This window comes from Apodemus sylvaticus, chromosome 1 (assembly GCF_947179515.1).
Source record: "Apodemus sylvaticus chromosome 1, mApoSyl1.1, whole genome shotgun sequence".
Classification (NCBI taxonomy): domain Eukaryota; kingdom Metazoa; phylum Chordata; class Mammalia; order Rodentia; family Muridae; genus Apodemus; species Apodemus sylvaticus.
In genome coordinates, this window is record NC_067472.1 from 141,846,499 (window position 1) to 141,870,777 (window position 24,279).

The 24,279-nt window shown below is 42.6% G+C and overlaps 1 protein-coding gene across 1 annotated transcript in view; it reads right to left on the bottom strand.

Annotated features, from left to right (window-relative positions):
• Cers3 (ceramide synthase 3) overlaps positions 1-24,279 on the bottom strand; it is an 81,994-nt gene that overhangs the window by 17,937 nt on the left and 39,778 nt on the right. Inside the window, exons 5-10 of the mRNA XM_052178453.1 lie at positions 23,463-23,520; positions 20,228-20,278; positions 19,002-19,094; positions 17,753-17,881; positions 14,222-14,328; positions 8,080-8,233 (exon numbers count right to left, since the gene is read on the bottom strand). Of these exons, the coding sequence (XP_052034413.1) occupies positions 8,080-8,233; positions 14,222-14,328; positions 17,753-17,881; positions 19,002-19,094; positions 20,228-20,278; positions 23,463-23,520 (592 nt within the window). The remainder of the gene's footprint in view (positions 1-8,079; positions 8,234-14,221; positions 14,329-17,752; positions 17,882-19,001; positions 19,095-20,227; positions 20,279-23,462; positions 23,521-24,279) is intronic.

Genomic DNA, 24,279 nt, shown 5'->3' on the forward strand with positions numbered 1-24,279 from the left:
CAAAATAAAGCATAGCAAGTCATCCACGAGATTTGTTAATTTGCAGGCAATTTGGGTGATAGAGAACTTGTAGATTCTAGTTGGACACCCAGAAGATGAAGGCTCCTGGGAGATCCTGTCCATCCTCAGGCAGCTCCGGGATCCTGCTGCTTCCTGTAATACCTTCCCAGGACACAAGAATGGACTGAAGAAGCAAAGGGCCGTTCTGGTATCCCTGTCCCCAAGTCCCCTGGTTTTCTTTAAATAGTATGGATATAATCTCTTCTTCACCAGAGGTTGGTTACCTGGAATGAAGAGCTGTAGGAACACTTGGTGTTGGCAGCAACAGAGACATGCCGCTGCACCTGCATGTGGATTCTACACTGTGTGAATTCCGTTTAATGCTTGCATTATGTTATCTAGATTCCAAAAATTGCATGAGAATCCATATGTACGACACTGAGCGTCCCTGCCCCCACTTGGCTCTGTTTGGGAAATAAAGTTGCCAGTGGCTAATGGCTGAGCAGAGAGACAGAGGTGGGACTGGAGTATTCACGGGCAAGGGGACTCAGGAAGAAGGAATTCGAACAGCAGTGCTGGGCAAGGAATAAGACCCAGGCCTGGGAGCTGCAGAAGAGAGCAAACCAATCGTGTAAGTGCAGGGGAAGAGCTGCCGCAGCCCCCACCATCGGATCTAGGGTAGCAAAGATGGAATATAGATTTTAGTAAGTAATACCTCAGGAGTATTGGAGGGGAGACGTCAGCAACATGGGAGTTTGGGGGTGGCCCAAGCACTGAGCTGTTTAAGGCATATTCATATTAAAATAGAAGGCTGCACATGTGTGTGTATGGTGTGCATGTGTGTGTGTGTGTGTGTGTGTGTGTGTATTGGGGCGGGCAGCGAGGAACACGCATGTGCTGCCACCACTGCCTCCACTGCTGGGAGATTAGAGAAGATTAATAACTAATATAGCACTACATCACTGTCCCAACAGAAAGTGAAAGCCTAGAAACAAGCAGAGGGGGCATTTCCAGGCAGCTAATTTACATACCAAGTTGCAAGAGTATATGAGGAAGTCGGCGAGAGAGTGCTGAGGTAGTGTTGTCTGAGACAGACATAAGGTACCCAGCAGGTCACTATGTCCATTAGCTCCAGTCCGCATGTGCGTGACCATGGTTTCTGTTTCTTTGTTGTAGACAAGTTCTTCCTATTATCCCTGCTTCCAAGTCAAATAGGGATAAGTGGTGGGCTCTTTCCCTGAACCTTAATTTAATGCCCTACTGTATGTGTGGTTCTACCACAGGCCAAGGGCAAAGTATCGTATCAGCAATGCCAGGGGCTAAGAGTGCTAGGAAGAGCAGATGCCCGGGGCTCACTGTTGTAGCCAGACTCCAGCTTCTCAGGCTCCTCGAGGTCATTTTTACTGCTGTGTGACCTTGGGCTGCCACAGAACTTCTTCACCCCACCTTGTTGTCTTCTAGAGCAACAGGAGGACCACAGTAGCTTTCTTAAGTAACCAGGAGACTCGGAGACAGCATTTGCCAACTTATGTGAATGGGAGGGGCTGCTCATTATGGTTCACAAAACTTTCAGAAGAAACAGCTGTCAGAGTGGATGGTTTGAGGTCTCTTTCATCTCTAAAGTCCTATGGGGATTCTATTTTGTTGTGGAAATAAATATATAATTTAGAAGTATATCTAAATTTGAAATTCTTTAAGCCAAGCAATTTAGCACAACTATTTATGAATTTACCATTGTTTCTTGAATAGATGGTTGAAACAGCTGGTCTGTACAAATATTCAGGAACATGGACATATAAATTGAGAGTAGATATACCCTCTTCATTTGTACACTGTGTATTTGTTGTTTCTGGCTATTTTATTTCAATCATTAGTCTTTGTGCTATTTTTACAAAATTTTGGTCAATAAAGGACATTTTAATATCTGTTAGCACCTACTAAAACCTTGGCTAGCTGGAGCAGGACTCTTGGCTGTTATGGATTTTATATTTCCTCTGTGACATGGTGACATTGCAAGGACATGTCAGTAGGGACCATGGAATGTGAGTCATGACAGTCGCCTGGCAAAAGACAGCTTAGGATGCTGTCCCTGGAGCCTTGGTCTGAAGCCAAAGGTCCTGACATCCAACATCAGCTGCTGCACAGCCTGTAGGAGCCAAATAAGTGGCCTGATGGGGTGGGGGTGGGGTGTCGGCTGCCAGGTGCTGGCCCTGCAGCTATCGGAGAGTCGGTAGGAAGGACATCACTGAAGAAGCTGTGCCAGTGGCGATGGCAGCAAGGGCACCCTATGCCTTGGTGTGTCCCACACGGTGTCAACAGCTACTAGTGTCACCAGCTGCAGTGTACAAATGAGGAAACTGAGGCAGTGGATATGGGTAACAGGCCCAGGAGCACTCACCTAGGAAATGGAAGAGCTGAAGACAAATTCTCCAGAACCTGTGATCTTAGCTACTTAATTGCCTTAAACAGAAGAGACTTGGAATAAGTGTAATGAAGAAAGCACTTCGTAGGATTCTAGTAAGTTCAAAAGTAAATTAACAGATGTGTGCTGAATTACATTCTGTTTTTATTATTTTGTATTTGGAGGGGTTGTATATCCGTGCAGATAGAGGTGTCAGGGGCTAGGGCTGAGTCTGTATGTATGTGTGAGTGTGCTCCAATGTGTGCATATGAATACATGTGCTTTCCAGAAAACAATCTTGAATGTTGTTTCACAGGAATTGTCTGCCTGTTTCCCAAGCCAGGGTCCACTTCTGTGGCCAGTGACTCCAGGGATTATGCAATGTCCACTTCCTTAGTGCCAGTATTACAGGTGTGTGGTGATATTCTGCGATGGATTCAGGGTTTGAAGTCTGATCCTCACTTTTACACAGCAACAACTTTGTCAATTGAGTCACATCCTCAGCCCTGTTCTGCCTTCCAATCTCCTAAGAACTTGATATGTTCACGTATTTGCTATTTTTGACTCCAGCAAAGTATTTCCACTTACTTTTCTGGTTATTAATTTTCTACACTTATTTCAAATGAGGCCTAAAACAAAGGATGACATTTTACACAGTGGGGGACCTCAGTTCCAGTACTGGCTTGTTCATGAAATCTCTGTGTAAATCCCAGCAAGGCTGGAACAGCCAGTTTCCTCATGCTTCCTCATGTTCCATTCTTCATCAACTCAGTGCAGGGCCTGCCCAGTGTCACTCTGTGGACGCAACAGACACCGATTGCTAGTTTCAGGAGGCTGGGCCAGGTGGCCAAGGTTGCCATAGGCCGGCCTCCAACCAGGCTCTGGTTGCTGTGTTCTCTGGCTCCTCCCGAGTGTCTTGGCTGTTAACTAGTACAAGATGTCACAGAGACATGCTTGGGTTGGCCAGGACCCACAGTCACAGAGAGAAGAAATGAGGGCTTAAGGATGATCAAATTCTCTTAAGTTTATGTTAAATAAAAGTGTGCTATGTTGCTTCCAATTTCCTGTAAAAGCCCTTCCCATGTTTACATGGAGAATGACAAAATGAATATGTCAGTTTGTCATGTTTCCTCATGTGGCGTGTGCGGGTTGGTAGCTCATCGGAAAAATGCCCATTTTATAAGAATCAAGTTTCAATGTCAAGTCTATTTTTCCAAGCAACAGCATGTATGCTAAGCATGACCTATGTATGTAACTTTAAATTATAGCTATATTATTTTTTATTCATGCATGTGTGCATATTCATGTGTGTATGGGTGCAAATGTATGGAGGTCTGTGAGTGCCTGAGTTTATGTGTGGAAGTAGGTAGCATCCTTATAAATGTCATCCACCTCCTTTTGGTCCATGTTCCTCACTGGCCTAAAGCTTATCAGTTAGGATGAACTAGCTGGTTAGCAAACCAAAGGGACTCCTCTGTCTCTGCCTCTCAAGGTCTGAGATCATTAGATGTGTCATCATGTTGCATTTCTCATGGGTTTCAGGCAAGGCAAGCAATTTACAGACTGATCCTCTGCCCCCAGTCCTGTAGTGGTATTCATACTTTACGTTATTAAAGAACAAAAGCAAGTAGTGGATATCCCTCATTTGGTATACATGCAAGGACTCTGATTTGAAAAAGAAGTTGGTTATTTAATGCTAATTATAGCCTTCTTTTCAGCCTGCTATACAAATACATGGGGGGGGGGTTCAAACATTATTAAATCATTATTTTGTAATTTTCTAATTGCTGTGTATTATTTTCCTTCAAGATTAAAACATTCCAGCCTGCAGCGAAGCTCTTTAAACAGGAAGGTACACCACTGAAAATACCTTCCGGAAGTCGCTGAAACAGACCGGATTCACTAGGCCTCTCCTTTCCAGAGTAAGCAATTAAAGTTCAGAGTCCTTTTCAGACCCAGATAAGCCAAACTGCAAATAAGGATGTGAGACCAGACCAGCCTGAATGCCTGGAAGCCTGGAAGCCTGGATGAGGTTTAGGCCAACAGAGGGACCTGAAAAGGACACTCATCAAACTGTTGAGCTGCCTGCAGGCTGTGCAGTGTGCTCCAAGTTCAGCTTTGGTGAGCTGCTACCCAGCTGGGGTGGGATTTAGTGACACAGCTGTCTGTGAACAATTTCTGCTCCTGTAAGCAACCCTTTACCCATATTCTTGTAAGTAAACCCAATAAAACTCATTGGTTCATCAAATTGAACTTTAGTGGTATTCATACTTTGTCGTGGGTTCCCTATCTGGGGTGATTAGACATGTGTGTTACATATCCCCAGGAAAAGTTTTGTCACACAGCAGCACCTAATAAAGTGTGGTTTGTTTACCAAAAAATTACCTAGCTCTACATATTCTCATATTTTCTGAGTGCCTGCTACATGTAAAGGAATTGAAGAGACAAATTTTTAATCTCTACTGTAAGACTTAAAAGACATTTTTGGAGGTTTATAAACTTCTGTAATTCCATTTTTAAAGTATCCAAGAATTAGTCAGCTTCGTAACAACTTAAGTTGCGTGAAATGTTAAAAGCTTTTGAAGCAGAGTTGGCAGTAGGTTTCCTTGATCCTCTAGGACTTTCAGCTCCCTTCTCTCCCTTTGCAATGCAACTCTGCCTTCAAATGCCGTTCTTTAAAGGGAGGCTTAACGGCTTTGGAGGAGTTTGCCGGATTCACAGCCAGTTTTGCCACTGCAGCAGAAAAGAGATTGCATGAGCAAGCCAGCTGAAGTCATGCGCATGGCAAGAATTAGGGCTGTGGGGCCACAATCCTGTCAGATTGCAATTGGAAACAGCTTTTCCCAGGACGGCATGAGGACTCAGGGATTCTTGCTAAGTGTCTGCCAGACTGCTTCATTTCTAATCAGGCTTGGCATGATCTGTTAGACATCAAAAATGTGAAGGTCACAGAGAAACCAAACAATGGTGTCCATTGGACTCCAAGTATGTCCAATGGCTTCCTACCAGATCTAGAATTATGTCACTCACCAGTTAATATGAGGGCAGTTTCTGAACAAGGGCAGGAGGTTCAGGAAGGCCTGACCAGATGGGACCACAGGCTTATCCGAAGCTGGGTCTTTATGCTATCTACTGCAAACATCAGTTGTGTAACTGTCCAGCTTGGAACTTCATGTCTGTTTCTTCAAGGTTTTTGTGCAGAGATAATGTTTTCATAGGAAAATATTTAGAATTCCCATGAGCTAGAATGTTGATCTAGAACATTTAGTGGAAGTTAATTTCTTGCTACTCCCAACTTTAAGGGAAAGTCAATTTTCAAAAAAACAGGAAGCTAGGAGTGGTTCACGACTTTAATCCCAGTGCTCAGGAGACAGAGGCAGGATGATCTCTATAAGTCGGTATGGTCTACACAGTAAGTTTTAGGCCAGCCAGGAATACCTAGTAAGACTCTGTCTCCAGGGGGAAAAAGTCCCAAATAAAACCCATGTCAGAAATTTAAGGAAAATAAAAATATCTCGGGGTTTGGTTTAAAAAAATATTAATCCAGATAAGCTAAAGATTAATCCCTAAACTCAGATCTCTAGATCTAGAGGCTCAGAGATGGCTGGGAACTCAGAGGCCAGTGACAGCAATGCCTGTTTCACTCGCTCACTCGTCAGGCATCTTTCAGATGAACTTACTTCAATAGGAAATAAATAATCTGATTTGATGAAGCAGCTACTTGTTACCCCTCACTGGTGTGACAATGCTGTTCCAAACAGGTGGACCAGCTCCGTCACCCTGGAAGATGCTTAATGAAGTTCATTTAGGCACACAAGACTAGTTTGACTTTATCTGCTCCCAAGTCAAGACCCAACAGCAGAAGACTCCATGCTAGTCCTCAGAGCCAGTGACTTCTGCCTCTAAAACAAGGCCCAGGCTGGCTGCTTAACATACTTCATACACTGTAATTGTAGCTAGTGAGTGGCTCACTTCTCTAAGTCAGTGATGGCATCTTGTGCATTTCTCAAGTCCTGCCCTTACTACTTCTGAAACTCAAAGTCCAGAGCAAATACAAAACGAACAAACATAAACTGTCAAGTATCTAAAGGGTATTAGGAATTTGTATGAAAGTCGTATATTATATAACCATCTTTTGGTCTTGAAATCATATGTGTATTACTGGTCCTGTAAGGCCACAATGACTGTCAGTGACAAGTGCCCATTGTCCAGAGGACAGCAGCTGTTCTGACACTGAAGCACATATTGTACTTGCATATGTGGTGTTAGGAGGGCGTAGGCAAACCTGCTGTGCTGCTGGATGCATAAAATTACAGCAGAGATGATAATGTATAATACAAAGAACTTGATTAATGAATATTACTTGCTTATGTATTTACTGTATAGCTCTCTTAATTATCATACAGTGAAACCCTTTACATATTTATATAGGAGCATATTGTAAAGGCATTACTGTGTTGCTCTAGCCCAGTCTCATACATCTCAATGCTTAGAGCCCCTCATCATTTTATCTTGTGTTTCAATTATTCTCATGATGATATGTTCACCTTGACCCCAAGAGAAGTATGCTATGCTGTATAGCCTAAGTATGAGTAGTCAGTAACAACTAGGTCTTGTGTGAGTTCACATAATGACTTCATCATCCAGCAATGCATCTGTGAACATGATCTGTAGTTAAACAATGTGTGGCTGTATTTAGCAAAATGTTTTTTTTTCTCCAGAAACAAACTACAGCCAAATGATGGGCAATATTCCAAAAGCAGAAGCAAGCTCATGGGAAAAGAAAAGCTCATAGGAACTTCCATACAAACTGGAAGTTCAGCAAAGAAAGAAACACTCGGCATCTAAAAGCTTATCTGGGGCTGGGGAGATGGCTCAGCAGTAAAGAGCTTGTATGAGAACTTGAGGTGAGCTCCCTAGCACCCACGTGAAAGCCACACACAGCAGTGGAACGCATCTGTGACCTCAGCACCAAAAAGGCAGAGCCCGGAGCTTGCTGGGAAGCAGAACAGCCAAGCTAGTGAGCCCAGGGTCAGTGAGAGACTCTGTCTCAAGAAAAACAAAAAGGTGGAGGATGATTGCGGAAGACACCTGACATTGGCCTTTGGCTCAAAACTCAAATTCTAACTCAAGGGATTCTCAAAGTAGTAGTCACGTTTGGGGATTAAAATTCTTTCTAACGGCCATAGAACTCTACTAAAGTTCTTTCTTTCTTCCTCTTCAGTGCTACAGATGCCTGAAAATCACTCTGCCACAGAGCTATTCCTTGAGCCCCAAGCAAAGAGCCACTAATGAGAAACTTAATACTACAGAAAATGTCTTTATCATAAAAATCAGACAACAGTTCACTGGTGGAACACCATCCTAGTATGTGAAAGTCCCTGGGTTTGGTCCCCAACACCTCCAACAAAACCAATCAAACCAAGAAAAATAAACGATACTGGTTAAAACTATTCCGTTTTAGACCCACTGGCCTTCGTTTCGAATGTGCCAGGAGGTAGCCTATCTGTAGAACATACCGAACACAAGGGCCTAGCTTCTGTTCCCGTCAGTTAATAAAGCAAACAATGTGTTTCAAGAAAATGTAAGTGAACACCGTGCTCTACTGTCTGGGCCTTGCTTTTATTCCAACAATTGAGACTACAGCATGGAAACATCCCCGACTTGAGGAGCCTTACCTTTGTGAATATGCATCTGTTGAGCATCTTCAGGATTAAGTAACCCCAGTAGACATGGAGCCCCTGAAGGATCAAGAGCTGGAGGTTGAGGAAGATGTAGGAGAAGAAGGGCTTGAGATAGTGCAGAGGCAGGATCAGGGTGCAGTACAGAATCCTGTGGGAAAAGGGGGGAAACACGTTGGTCAAAGCACTGGTGAATCACAATGAGATAACACATTTTTCCCCTCCCCAAAGTACACTAGTACTTGATATCAAAAAATGTCCAGAAAGTTCCCTAAAGGAAAAAAAAGGTGATATTAAATTTTATATCATACTTCTCAGACAATCGAAAAGTATAGTCTGTCTCCTGAGGAAAAAAGAAAAAGAAACCAACGGTTGCTCCATGCCACTGCTTGCTTGACAGGCCCCGCTCATAGGCTCCCTCTTTGCAAACAGAAAAGCTTTCATGGTCCCCCTTTAGCTTCCAGGAAGAGAAAAACCATGGACACAGGCGAGACAACACATGCTTACGTGTGACACCTTATGACATGGTTTCATTTACATGATGCCAACCATAGCTTGAGAGGATCGGGATGTGGCCCCCTGACAGCCGGTACTTAGTGTACATGAGGCCAAGATTCCATCTTTAGCATCCCTCCCCAAACACACATCCCACGATTGTTCCCATTTCCTAAAGGGAGCCGCCCTTCTTGTCCACTGCATGCACAGACTCCCGAACGCATCCTAACTGCCTCCTATGTATCAACATACATGGCATCTTCAGCAATTACTCTAGGATCAAAAGCTAAATGTTCTTTCAGCAACCCCCACATGACTGTGATTTTAGAACCTAGAAAGGTTGGCTGATAGGCATCTATTTACTCATAAAAAATAATTTGTTCATTTAAATTGAGAAAATTAGAAAAAGGAAAAAAATGTTCACAGTTCCAGCCTCTTAAATAACCCTGTAATTTTAGTGTCTCATCTTCCTTTTTATTCAATACATTATTTAATTTAATTTTTAAATAAACCGACAGTCACTTTTGCTGGGGTTTGGCATAGAGTTCAGTGAGCTGTAGGGTACAGAAGAGAACACTGTACCTAAGGACGCCCCGGTGTATCCCTCTACAGCCATCCTCTTTCCATCCTTAGTGGTACAACCACTTCTCTGCTCCCTGCCCTTCACTGACATCTTTTCCCAGAGTGTTCTTGGAACTGTTGTCTTTTTCTTTCCCACTGCTTTTATGACTTAACCAAGCCCCCAGGGGAATCAGCAGCATTCCCTTTGTCACTCAGTGGTGTCCTGCTATACAGACTGATCACACTTTATCTGTTCACCTACTGAGGAGCACTGGAGTTGCTTTCTGTGTTTGACCACTATGAATAGAATCACCACAGATACTCACACACATGCTTTTGCATGAGCAGAAGTTGTCATTACTGAAGGGTAAGAAGGCAAGTAGAACTGTGTGGCATACGGCAAGTTCAGGGTCAATACTGCCTATTGTCTTGCAGAGATGTCTGTCTCCATGAGGAATACAGTTCTTGGCAGGTTCTATGTTTGTGTTGGTTGGAAGAGGAATGGACCCCACAGGCTCATATGTTTGGATACTTAAGAGGGAGTGGCACTATTTGAGAAGGATTAAAAGGTGTGGTCTGTTGGAATAAGTATGGCTTTGTTAGAGGACATGGGCTTTGAGTCTTTTTTAAGAGCCCATGCCAGGCCTAGTGTTTTTCTCTCTGTGCCTATAGATTAGGATGAACAACTCTCTGCTCGTCCAGCACCATGTCTGCCTGTATGCCTCCACACTCCCTACCATGAAGATAAATGACTAACCTCTGAAACTATAAACAAGTCTTAAATTAAATGCTTCCTTTTATAAGAGTTGCCTTGATCATGGTGTCTCTTCACAGCAGTTTAACAGTGACCAAGACAACAGTCAAATTCATTTATGCCAAAATCACTTTAAAAACCTTAAAGTATCTAGTCTTTCCCAAATAGAAGATCTTAGAAGCATATATTCATAAGAGAGAGACACTCCTTTCCAAGTGTACATTAAAGGTGCAGAAATCTAAGGAGCATTCTGGAGAGTAGCAAACACTGCCACATTGTTTTCTAAAATTACAAATGATAATACCATCAGAAATTTATGAATAGCTTATTTGGGTTGCGCTACCAGTGTCTTAGTTAGGGTTTCCATTACTGTGAAAAGACACCATGACCAAGGTAACTCTTCTTATAAAGGACAACATTTAATTAGGGCTGGCTTATAGCTTAAGATGTTCAGTCCATTATCATGGCAGGAAGCACAGCAGAGTCCAGGCAGGCATGGTGCTGAAGTTGCTGAGAGTTCTACAGCTGTGAGAAGGGTCTCAAAGCCCAACCCAACAGTGACACACTTCCTCCAACAAGGCCACGCCTACTCCAACAAGGTCATACTGCCTAATAGTGCCACTCCCTGGACCAACCATATTCAAACCACCACCACCAGTATTTGCTGGTTTTAAAGTCTGCTACTTTAAAACTCAAGACAAGCTAAACAGGCATCACTTGCAAGACTTCTAGGGCTCCTCTACATCTGCCTGCCCTGCACTGCTTCCTCTGCTGAGAGTTATGTGAGTTCAAGCTCATGTTCTGTCTATTAAAACCTCGTCGTGTAACTCGTTCACTTTCATGCAGACATCTCTTAAGTTTACAGTTTAACTCAAAAATATAACTCTATTATCTTTTTAGAAATTCAAAATATATTTGAAAAGTGCCTAAAAACCTGATGATATTTTAGGATATTATCTTCCACCCAGATGACTTCATGTCAAGGATAACACTACACATATGATTTGGGGCCCTGATTGTTCCTACCTCACATCACAGAAACTTTTCATCTCAATGAATGTAGCTGTATAATAGAAGCAAGCAAAATTCTCTTCTACTCAGGGCTAGATACGTCACAGATCCTGAAGAAGATTCCTTGGCCATCACCTCACTAAACCAGTATTATCCCTAACAACAGTCTAAAATTTGACCTTACACCCACACATAATGATAGTTCTTAACCTTTAAGAAGGAAACTTCTCCCAGTAACAGATGGGGACCATTATATTATAGAAATCTACAACCAATCAAAATGCAGAGTCGTGGAACCCAGTCCCAGTGGACATATTCATAGTTCAACTCCCTTATGCATTGGGGGGTTACTGAGAACAGGGTGGGAAGATTGCAAGAGACAGAGGATCAGGGAGTTTGTTGTGAGATTGTGTCTTCTAGAAATGTCTGAAGCCACGCCCATAAACTCTCACCAGCATGACGCCCTAAACATGATCTGAACAAGTACAACAACAAGAGACATGCTCACATGGACAGAGAAAGACAACAAGACCTCAACCCTACACAAAGTGCTACAGACAACTAAAGGATGCTCACAGCTGACAGACAGCACAGTCTTCCCCAGGGAAGAGCACAGTGCGAACAGTGATATAGTATCCAATTCTAAGTAGTCAGTGCTAAAAACATGGTACATACAACATTATTCTGACTGAACAGGTTGTATTTATGTATTGACATCTATGAATGTATGTACGTATATAATAAGTATATAATAATAATAATACATACATACATACATATGTCTGTGTGTCTGTGTGTTGTGTATGTAACAATAATTAATGAAAAAAGAGACCATGAATTTGAAAGAAACCATGGAAGAGTTTGGAGAAAAGGGAAGGGGGAAATGATGTAATTATTTTATAATCTCAAAAAATAAAAGAAGTAATAAAAATAAAAAGGAAAAACCAATAAATCCTTCAGGCCACTGGTCATTTGGTCTCTGTTGCAACTACTTAGCCCTGTCATTATAAGAAAAGTACAGCTATATGGCACCTTGCATATAAATTAATGAGTGGCTGAGTGACTGCCAATAAAGTTTTATTCACAAACCAGAGTGTGAGCTAGAGTTGAATCTAAGCCATAGAGTGCCATTATAACAGCTGCACAAAATCCATTTCATGAACACACTGCAACTTAACTTTTCCCTGATAAGACAGTTCTTTCCAAAATTTTTATTATATTGTAAAGAACATGGTGAGAAAAAAAATACTTGAGAAACATATAAAGATTGTTCAGTTCTCCCTCTAGAGATGCTAAACTCATGGACCTGAGTCAGACACTACACTCATTGGATGTGACAATATATTGCTCAGCTGTTTTCCTGCAAGACACACAACTTGCATTACATCCTTGGGCCCAGTGTGATGGCATCACTTCCTTGGATCCCCAGCAAAATGTTCTGTCAGTCTCCATGGAAAAGCACTGCCTGTTTCTATTGACATGTTACTTCATATGCAGCCATTTTGTTACTGTTTTCATTTGTTCTTTTGTAGACTGTTGGTATATGATATCTATTTTCTGTTAAGAAATATATTAGGCTATACTCATTATATAAAATGATGAATGTCATTACAGGGACACGCTCCCTCCCCCCACCCCATGGGTATGATGTTTCTTACTGATTGTGAGTAACTTACATGTTGCTGCTACCTCTTTTTTCTTATTTTTAAATCTTTGGTAGTGAGGATTGAACCCAGGGTCCTGTGCATGCTAGGCAAGACTCTACACAGAATAATGCCCATCCCATATCATGACATTTGTATGTTTTTGTGCTTGTTCACCTACCAGGAATAAAGGTCCCTGTGCTATTCTGATTACCCTTGAATTTATAACCATGGGCTTAGCCTCTGGGTTGACTCTAGCCTACTGCACAGTGGCAGCTGTCCCATGGGTGTGCCTCACCAGCAGGCAGATTCCCAAAGCCATAGCCTCATCCTGTGGTCATCTGTGTTCTTCTCAAGTACCTGCCCCTTACCCAGTCCCCTACCAAAATCTGTCCGTGCCAAAACTAAGAAAACTACTTTAAAAAACCATTCTTTTCACAGTTTGCCAGATAATGTGAACTATCAAATATATAAATCACTCACTTAAATTCACAGAAAGAAAGAGTGGGGTGTGGCGCGTGGGAGAGGACTCTCACTGAAGCAAGACTGGCTTCCTTGCTTCTGCTTGTGGAAAGTGAAGGCAGAAGAGAGGATTGTGTCAGAGAAGAAATCCTTCACTGCATATACAGAATCCCCCAGGGAGGCATGATGGGAAATTCAGGAGGCCGAAGGAGCCTGGGTGGCACTTTCTTCCATGTTGAGAGCTCTGCAGTTTAAAATTTGTTTAGGGGAGAGAGAGGTGGCAGGGAAGCGTGGCATTAGAGCAGGTGCCAGAGGTGGGTGCGGATATTCAAGGAGTCTTTCATAGGGCTGTGGCTTTCCTTATAAGAGCATCCGGGAAAGCTTATTTTAGAAAGGTATTGAAACATTCAGCACAACTCTTCATAGCTGGATCTAGCAAGACGCCATTTGTCCTAGTTCCTTCATCATGGGGTGGAACTCACTGTACCCACACCCCTGTGACCAGGAAGTTCAGGGGAGACCCACAGCCAACCTGGCAAACTTGCTGGGCTCCTGGAAAAGCTAAGGCGGGGCTATGGGGTGTAGGAGAAGTAGGTCAGAGGTCACAGATTTCAAGGCCTGCCTTTATACCTCTGGGCCCCAGTTCATCTGTGAAATGAGAACTCCCTGCCTACCTCATCTGGGAGTTACAGGCACTGATCTTGGTGCTTCAGGAAGGCTCTCAGAACATGGCAAGTAAAACTACCACCCTCACTCCCATTCTGGCTCCATCTGCTTCCCAAACAGGAGAGCTAATAACAACTCAGGGAGAGCAGCCCCGCCTTCAGCTGCAGAACTGGCTAGGCTCTGGCTGTGCCTTCTGAACATTCTTTGCCAGGACAGGGTGTGGAGGGGAGGGGCCGAGGTGGAACTGGGTGGGGTCTATCAGGAGCTCACAAAAGGATGGCCCAATATCACTCTGTGCTGCTTGATCAAAGAATAAGAAGCAGCCCATCATGGCATTGGACCGTCTCCCTGATGGTCTCCGGGCATGAACTCAGACTCGTGGGCACGTGTATGATTACCCACTCCCCACTTTCCCATGTCACTACCTTATACATAAAGCTACAATGTTTTGTTTTTTAGTAAAGCTGTGAAGGGATGGTGTACAGAGCCATATTGGGGATGGTTCTGTGACTATCACAAGGCAGGATGTGACACCTTGTCTACTCACCAGAAAGGAAAAATAATGAACCGGCTAAAGAAGAAAACAATGGCAAAGATGAAGAACAGGATGTTACAGGTCTGCTTCCATCCAGCATAGGAAAACATCTTAGCAGACTGAAAATGAAGAGAGAAACTGCATTCAGTTAAAATGTTCATGGCATACATTTTAAAAACAATTAGATGAGGTCTTGCTTGAAAGCCACCCGGGGAAGGTCAGAGCCATAGACGGGAACATGGGTGAGGTGAGATCGGCCATAATGGTAACCCTCAAAGGTAGAGCCAAGCTCTGAGACTCAATCCATGGGTGAAAAGTACAATAATATAATAACGCCTTAAAATGTATGTTAAATAATGATAACAAGCTCCCTGTGACTCTAGACACTACAAGTGAGCATGATGAATCCTAATGCTTTTTTAGTGAACATCTATTTCATATCTCCCTTTCTTCAAGAAGGGAGCTGGACTGGATGAAGCCTGAAACAGGAGTGAGATGTGGGTGTGCCTGCAATGCTGCAGCCAACGTAACATTAAGGATGCTCTTTACACTCTCCAATGAAGCCCAAAGTGGAAGTGGAAGGTGAGGCATAGGTGGGAGTTCCTGAAATACAGACTGCCCTCTAGGGAATCCCCCATAGGCTCAAGTATTTGAATGCTTGGTCATCCATTGGCGGCATTACTTGAGGAGGTTATAGAGCTTTTAGGAGGAAGGACAGCACTGGGCATTGGATTTGAGTGTTAATAGCCTTGGTATACTTACTGCTCATTCTGTTTCCTGTGGAGTCAGCTTCCTAGTCCTGCTAGGTGTCTTCTCCACTATTGTGGATATCTAACCAGAACTCTACACCAAAATAAACTCTGTCTTAAATTGCTTCTGGTCATGGTATTTTGTCATACCCAACAGAGAAGTCATTAACACAAGGAAGCATGACTTAGACTTGAAAAGATTCAGAAATGACATCTTGGAGGCTCAAGATCTCCCTCAAACAAGAAAGGCAACAAGTATGCCCTCCAGGAAGTGTCTGAAGTGCATTCACCATGCTTCACAAAACGTACCAAGAACGAGGACATCCTGTGGGGTAGCAGAAGCTACAATGGCAACGGCTTCGGCAGCTAAGCTAGAAAGCCAGTATGCTCAGTAATGGGGCCTGGGTAAGAGGCAAAGACCAGAGTCTTAGAATGGCAGAAGCTGTGCCAAGGTGGGAAGCTGGATAGATGCCCGGTATTGGCATCTCTGTGAGCTCACTCAGGAAGCCAAAAGGCCACTGTTGGGCAGAAAAACCCTCAATACCTTCTTGGCTAGGTAATGATAAAACACCAAATGGTAGGCTTTGATAAATGCTAAGTATGTATCAGGGTACATAAAAATGTGGAGTACTGGATCCAAACTAGGACACGGAGTATATCAGAAATGCTCAGAAAGAGGCCAAGAAAAGGCAAGGCATAAGGCATGTATAAGAAAGAGCTGTAGGTGTTGAGGAGGTTTTGTTATTTCAAAGAAAGAGCTAAGGGACACAGCACCTGTCATAGGCTTACAAAGATTAGTGGCTCCAACTCCAGGGAAATCTACACGAGCAAAGGCAGCACCAGGTCTGGGTTCAATTAGAACTTGATTGAGAAAGTGAACACTCGACAACTATTCAAAGAAACCATGGGTCATATGTCCTTGGGAGAACACCAAAAGGAGGCCCCAACTCCCACCACCACACAGGGCTGTCTCTACCCCCAGCCATTGATGGAAGGCATTAGCCTTGGGTATGAGCCTTGAGTAAGCTCATGACCATGGATCAAGAATGACTCATGATTTAGAAACAACATGAGGCAGTGCTTACATTTTAACCATGAGGGGACCTTGAAGTCTGACATGCCATCCCCCCCCCTAAAAAACTTGGAAAATTTTCAAATAGTAATGAGCTAAACATTATAATATACCATAAGGGATTGATATGGCTTCTCATGTTACAGCTGGGGTTAGAAAACAATAAGTAATTTGCCCAAGTCTCTTGGGGAGTTATGTCTATGACAAGAGAGCCGGAAAGCTGAGAAAACCAAGCATTCAGACCCTGAGCTTCAACATCTTCCTTTCCCTTAAAAATACAATGGAAGGATTTTAATGCTGCATTCACCAAAGCTGAGTAAATGAGGACTCAGAAGCAAGACCTGGGCATGCAGTTCTTCACTCAGGCCCAATGGAGCCTCGCTTTTCAGCTAAGATCACTGAGATGGAACCACAGAAAGGGGTGCTTGTAAGCAGAGGTGGCCACGTTCAGAACGCAACAGGACACAACCCTGGCAATGGCCTGCTGCTCTAAGTGTGTATGATAGCCTAACCCACTCTATGCTGAGAAGAGTTTACATAGAGGCCAGTTGCTTTGATGTGACTTCAAATGACTTCTGGTTACTTATTAAGTAGGGTTGGGCAAATTATCTTCCAGCCCAAGGGCTAAATCTAGCCAGGTCTCAAGAATGGTTTTCTTATTTTGTTTTTGTTGTTGTTGTTTTCATTTTTATTTATTTACGTATGAGTGTTCTGTGTTCACACATGGTTCATGCAAGAAGAGGGCATCAAATCCCACTACAGTGGTTGTGAGCCACCAGGTGGTTGCTGGGAATTGAACCCAGGACCTTTGGAAGAGCATCCAGTGCTCTTAACTGCTAAACCATCTCTCCAACCCCTGGTTTTCATATTTGTAAAAAGATACAAAAACAGGGGAGGAGAGCAAAGAATAATCACACGAGTCCCACAACACTAGATTTGCTTTCCAGTACGTTATCAAAAGCTCAAATCTGAATCTGTATGAACGAAATTCTATTAAATTTAATTTTGTCAATATTAACCTATATTCAAATGTTAGCACTCAAAGGAGCAATTCCAAGTATGAAGTAGTCCAGCATTGTTTTCCCTAGGTTTGTTATAAATCAGTACACTGAAGTGAGTCAACTGGTTCTGGGAAATGCTGTAACTCTAGCAGGAGACTGGATAGAGAGAGGACCACTCAATCACAGCCTATGCCAGCAGGAATTAATGCTAACAGAGGCCAAGGACAGCTCTGGAGTAGAAGTAGTAAGGCTTTTGTCTCAGTATTCTCTGCTTCAGGACACACTCTAAGCCCTTAGAAAATGAATGCTCTTTGATAAACACCAGTGTGCATTCCCTACAGCAGGAGATGGAGTTGGAGGAAGGGTAGACTGAGTATTCACAGCCAGCCTCTGGCATAAGTAAGCAGCTGAGGGTGCTGTCAAACCTTGAGCATCCAGTTCCAAGCTTTGCCTCTAAAAACTTGAATTTGTTTTTCATTCAGCTATCTCATATCACTTCCCGAATGGGCAGCAGCACATGGTCACACAAACCAGTCTCACTGGAAAAACACACACCGAGAGGTTTCTTCTCGAAGGGTCTGGGAGACCGCACCTTCTTAGACACTGGGTGTGTTCAGGACAGAGGGCCCTGCCAGATCACTCACAGATAATTCTCTCTATGAGCACTTAGAGAAAACCAGGACATGGCACTGTCATTATCTTTTAAATGGTAAACATTTACCTCTAGCCAAATGTCAGATATGTCATGAACAAACATCACGAGGGTCCCGCTGCGAATGTAATTAGCACACCAGGAGAAGCTCATCAGACTAATGGCTGCCAGGTGGTGGATGACATTAGCGAGGAAATCCTACATAATGAGAGAGAAATGGAAGCCATTAATCAAAAGCAGTTATTTCCCAGTGACTGGCAAGAGAGAGTATTAATGGTACCAGTAACTTACATCTATCCGTATGTTTTGATGTTCAGAATTTAATATATTATAATATATATACTTACACATATATGTCTATATACATATGTGCATGTCTGTTTTTCTTAACAGGGTCTTGCCAGGGTAAGTGTTGCCTTTATTGATGAAATAATTTAACTCTGAGACAGCACCTAACACTTGCCATCTAAATGTACCTTCTGATATTCTTTCCATGACTCTGAACACTGTATTCTCAGATGCTGTGAATTTTCTTGGGAGATACCTGTGTACTGCAGTGGACTCACTAGTGATGGCTGCACCAGCCTTCCACTCAAAGAACATTTAATCCAGCCAGCACCATTTAATCTAATATTGAGCTGATCTTAACTTTATTAAACAGATATTTCTGTGCACTAGAATTCTACATCTAAGGCTCCAATATTACTGCTTCTTATTTGATTTAATTTGCTGAGGAAAATCTTGTGGCTGCACTCAGGGTCTAACATGGCAACTGACCCAGTGACACAGTAAACCAGACAGTCCTGAAATGTATCATGCTGTCACCTCGGGGGCTCACTACTAATACCTGCAACCCAGTTTTCCTGTAAATAAAGCAAACCTACGGAAGTGTCAAACAAGGTTTCTCAGAGGGATAACTATGGAGTTAATGGGTTGAAGGTGGTGGCCATGCCAAAGTTCTTGAAAACACTAGAAAGGATTGTCTAAAGTAGTCTGCCATCAATAAAAGCTGCTGCACAATCTTAAAGTCATTATACTAACAAGCTTTTCCTCTAAAGCCAAAGGAAACAGAAAGGAGGGATTTGCAGAGCAGGGAAACAGCTTCAAACATAAAGTTTCTCTGCTTTTCTACAGGCATTTATCAAGCAATCAAAGCCTGCATATAATTTGAATTCATCTATGCATTGTGACAAGCAAAAATAGTCAATGAGCTCAAGCTAAACATGCACAACATATACTTTACAGGGAGAATTAAGGGTAAAAAAAAGACAAAAATTGAAGAAATGGATAAAAGAAGTTTTATAAATATGGAACATACCTTCCTCTTGATATCAGAGCCCAGGCTAAACACCAGTGACCAATAAAAACTCATCTCCGAGATGTAGTACCAGTACTGAGACGACAGCAAGGGCTGAGGAAAGGAGAGAGCATTCGTCACTCCAAATGTGACCTCGAGGGCAAGCAAGGCGCTTTAATTCACTGACACCCAGTTATATTCCATATCATTGCAGGAGACTGCAATGACTTAAGTTCCCCCAAAGGAGTCACAGATGAACTGTCAAGATGTTTACTTTTTGAAAGAGCAGAGAAGTAAGCATTCGAACCAAGAGAAATGATTTGACTAAGACATTTTAAAAATGCTATAGATGTGAATGCCCCATTTTGGCTGAGCTATCATGCCAAAGAGGCCACAAAATAAATAAATAAATAAACAAACAAACAAATAAATAAATATTTAACATAAATAAAAATATCAAAATTAACCGATTAATTAATTGATTAATTAAGGGGAAAAGTCTATAAAGTGCTGGCTGGTAAAGAGGAGTAAGGCCACCAACTGGCTGGGATGCATGAATGATCTCAGTTGACACCACACAACCCTCATCATGAGAGATGGACGGTTAGCATTTTATGGAGTAGGCTTGAGGACAGCTTGTTATGCACCAAGAGATAACGATGCTATTGAGAAGAGTACATGGGCTAGCGTTAACAGGACTAGATCACAACCTGCTAGAACAGGACTTTTCTTTTAATGCTTTCTTGTTCCTTTGTCCTTGTTGTTTTACTTCATTTTTACTGTTTATCTGTATGGATGTTTTGCCTGCACATACATATGGACCATGTGTGTGCCTGGTTCCTGCAGAGGGCAGAAGAGAACATTCTGGATCCCTGTAGCTGGAGATAAGGATAGGCACGTGCTAGCACGTAGGTAACGAGAATTAACTCCCTGCCGTCCTGGTCATTGCAGCAGCTTTCTCATTTTGTTGTTGTTCTTGTTTATGCTGAGGCTAACAGGACAAAAATATTTATTTTAGCCTGCTGCTTTGGTTGGAAATGAGGGTAGAAGGGTTGCAAGTTCAGGACCAACCTAGATCTGCACTGAGTTTGAGGCCAGCTCAGTTACCCTACTGAGAGTGGGTCATAAAAGCCAAACAAGCCAACCAACCACCAGAGAAACAAGCAAAACAGAAAACCCACCAAGATCCGGGAAGGCATCTGAACTTGGTGTTAAGCTCGGGACAGGCTCCTTTAGGGAGGACTTACCTGTCTGGGATAGTCACGCCAAACCTCCCAGAGGTCGTACGCCCATGGTTTCTGAAAAACAGAGGAAGCCAAGAGAAGATACAACCCTGTCAGTCGAAAGCTGGTTTCAGCAGGAAGCATATCTCTTTGTGCTGTTCACTCTCACACTGACCCACATGCATGTTCCCTGTCACACTGATCCACGTGTACAGTCACTGTCTCACTGACCCACGTGTGTGTTCACTGTCCCGCTGGCCCACGTGTGCGTTCACTGTTGTAGTGACTCACTTGCATCTTCCTATTGCATCTTTCACTGGCTCTCCTGAGCAGATCCCATTTCATCTGTTGAGTGCATTTCTCCCTCTGTGGGCACTGACATACATTCCCATATACACTGAGAAATTTACTACTTATAATAAATCTGTTATCAATAGTAGGATTTTCTTATTGAAGGAATTGTTTTGAATAAATAAATAGGCTAGTAAGATAATTTCTGGTTCAGTTATTATATCTGTTCCTTGCATTGGGTTATTAGCAAATGCCTATAATCTCAGCACTTGGGATGCTGAGAGGGGAAGATTAAAAGTGTGAAGCTGTTCAGGAACTTTTCCCCTGTGCCCATGTCCCTAAGCATCCTCCCCAGTTTCTTTTCTGTTAGTTTCAGTGTGTCTGGTTTTATGTGGAGGTCCTTGATCCACTTGGAGTTGAGCTTAGTACAAGGAGATAAGAATGAATCAATTCGCATTCTTCTGCATGCTGACCTCCAATTGAACCAGCACCATTTGTTGAATAGGCTATCTTTTTTCCACTGGATGTTTTCAGCTCCTTTGTCGAAGATCAAGTGACCATAGTTGTGTGGGTTCATTTCTGGGTCTTCAATTCTATTCCATTGATCCGCTTGCCTGACATTGTACCAATACCATGCAGTTTTTATCACTATTGCTCTGTAGTAATGTTTGGAGTCTGATATACTGATTCCCCCAGAAGTTCTTTTACTGTTGAGAATAGTTTTAGCTATCCTGGGTTTTTTGTTATTCCATATGAATTTGAAAATTGCTCTTTCTAACTCTATGAAGTACTGAGTTGGGATTTTGATGGGGATTGCGTTGAATCTGTAGATTGCTTTTGGCAAGATGGCCATTTTAACTATATTAATGCCAATCCACAAGCATGGAAGTACTTTCCATTTTCTGAGGTATTCTTCGATTTCCTTCTTCAGAGATCTGAAGCTTTTGTCGTATAGGTCTTTCACTTGTTTGGTTAGAGTCACTCCAAGATACTTTATGCTGTTTGTGGCTATTGTGAATGGTGTCATTTCCCTAATTTCTTTCTCAGTCTGCTTATCCTTTGAGTATAGAAAGGCTACTGATTTGCTTGAGTTGATTTTGTAACCAGCTACTTTGCTGAAGTTGTTTAAATGGGACCTCATAAAATTACAAAGTTTCTGTAAGGCAAAGGACACTGTCAAAAGGACAAAATGTCAACCAATAGATTGGGAAAGGATCTTCACCAACCCTAAATCTGACAGAGGGCTAATATCTAATATATACAAAGAACTCAAGAAGGTAGACCGAAGAGAACCTAATAACCCTATTAAAAAGTGGGGTACGGAGCTAAACAAAGAATTTTCACCTGAAGAACCTCGAATGGCTGAGAAGCACTTTAAGAAATGTTCAACATCATTAATCATTAGGGAAATGCAAATCAAAACAACCCTGAGATTTTACCTTACACCAGTCAGAATGGCTAAGGTTAAAAACTCAGGAGACAGCTGGTGTTGGTGAGGATGTGGAGAAAGAGGAACACTCCTCCACTGCTGGTGGTTTTGCAAGATGGTACAACCACTTTGGAAATCAGTCTGGCGGTTCCTCAGAAATCTGGGCATGACACTTCCAGGGGACCCTGCTATACCACTCCTGGGCGTATATACAGAGGATTCCCTGGCATGCAATAAGGACACATGCTCCACTATGTTCATAGCAGCCCTGTTTGTAATAGCCAGAAGCTGGAAAGAACCCAGGTGTCCCTCAACAGAGGAATGGATACAAAAAATGTGGTATATATACACAATGGAGTACTATTCAGCCATCAGAAACAATGAATTCATGAAATTTTTGGACAAATAAATGGATCTGGAGAACATCATACTAAGTGAGGCAACCCAGTCTCAAAAGATCAGTCATGGTATGCACTCACTAATAAGTGGATATTAGCCTAGAAATGTGGAATACCCAAGACATAATCCATATATTAAATGATGTCCAAGAGGAACGGAGGAGTGGCCCCTGGTTCTGGAAAGACTCAGTGAAGCAGTATAGGGGAATACCAGAACAGAGGAGTGGTAAGGGGTGGATGGGGGAATAAGGGGGAGGGAAGAGGGCTTATGAGACTTTCAGGGAGTGGGGAGCCAGAAAAGGGGAAATCATTTGAAATGTAAATAAAAAATATATCGAATAAAAAGAGAAAAGAAAAAAAAGTGTGAGGCTGGCATGGGATATATAGTGAGTTTCAGCCCAGCCTCAGATACATATTGAGACTCTGTGTCAAGAGACAGACAGACAGACAGACAGAAGCACATAAATAAATAGATGAAAAGGCAAAAATACTTTGAGACAATTACAACAATAAAACGTTAGGAGGCTTATTTTGGGCCCTGCTCATGCTCAGACTAAGAGGCCTCAGCCTGGTTGACTCATGACGTAGTAGGTCCTGAGAGAATTGAGAGTGAAGTTCCAGGCACAGGCAGTGGCTGACTGACTGGAACTTTTAAGTTTGTGAAAAGGTTAGAATGCTGTGGGTCAGAGCCTGAGCCCCTTCTCATGGCCACTTGTTATCTGCCTCTGAATGTGACCTAGCACCTTCCTGGCTATTAGGTAAATCTTCTGGGATACACAAACAGCCCCCTAGCTTCTGACAGCCGAAGGTTGCAAATGTTGCCTCATGGCACTGAGGCTTGTGCTTGAGAACCCCTGCCTGCTGCGACCTGCTTGTCTGGCTTTTCCACCAATGTATTTTAAAAGATTTTCCATTTATAATTTGCTTTGTTCTGTTATAAAACTTCAGGAAAGCATTACCACGTGGGGACATGGAATTTGAGGTGACCTCTATCTGTGCTCCCGGGTCATGGTCAGTTTATATGGCTCCAGCATATACTGTCTTTTACTCTTTTGAGGTGAAGGCTTTACACTGATAGAATTCATAGGCAAAAATATTTAAAATTCAAGATGAATTCCAAAGGTGAAAAATAACAACTTACATCATAAAGAAATGCAGCTCCGGCCACAGTTATCACGAAGTAAAATGTAAATCTCCAGCTGCCAAAAGAAAGGAAAAGCTTCAGTCCTCTGGAACAGAGATTGACATAAGAGGGAAAGGGAAATTGCTAAAACAGGCTTCGAAGAACAGGTATCCTAGAGTCAAACAAGAATAAGCTCATCTTTTCCTAAAATCCACAAGGAGCACAAACACCCAAACAGTGGAAAGAGCCTTCATGCAAGACACATAATAGCCGATCTCAAATCCTACTCCAGGGCCACAAAGCAAGCATGCTATGGTAATTTCCCAAGAAGCAGACATATAGACATATGGAATAGGATAGTGTCACAGAGATAGCCAACCAAGATGTCAAAAAATACATTGGAAAAATATAGACCCATAATAAATGGTACTAGGGAAGAAACAGGATATACACATTTGGGACTCAATATGATTTATATCTCTCACTCTGTACAAAAACCAACTCAAAAGTATTAAAAATATTAATGTGAGACCCAAGAAGACTTTGAGAGGAAAATGTATGTAAAAAAAAAGTTCAAGACATAAACGTAGGCAAGGGCTTTCTTGAGTGGACTGTCTAGTTCAAGCCATTGGTGAAGACGAGAATCAATAGGGGGATGCTGTGAAATGGCAGTTTCTGCACAGCAGAACCCTGCAGTTAGCATAGGACGAGACAGCTTAGTGCCCAGTGCACACCAGATACAGGGCAACTATGCAGAAGACTTAAGAACTATGAAAATAAACAAAACAAACACCCAGTCAAGAAATGGGCCACAAGCCAAATGGACAGTTCTAAA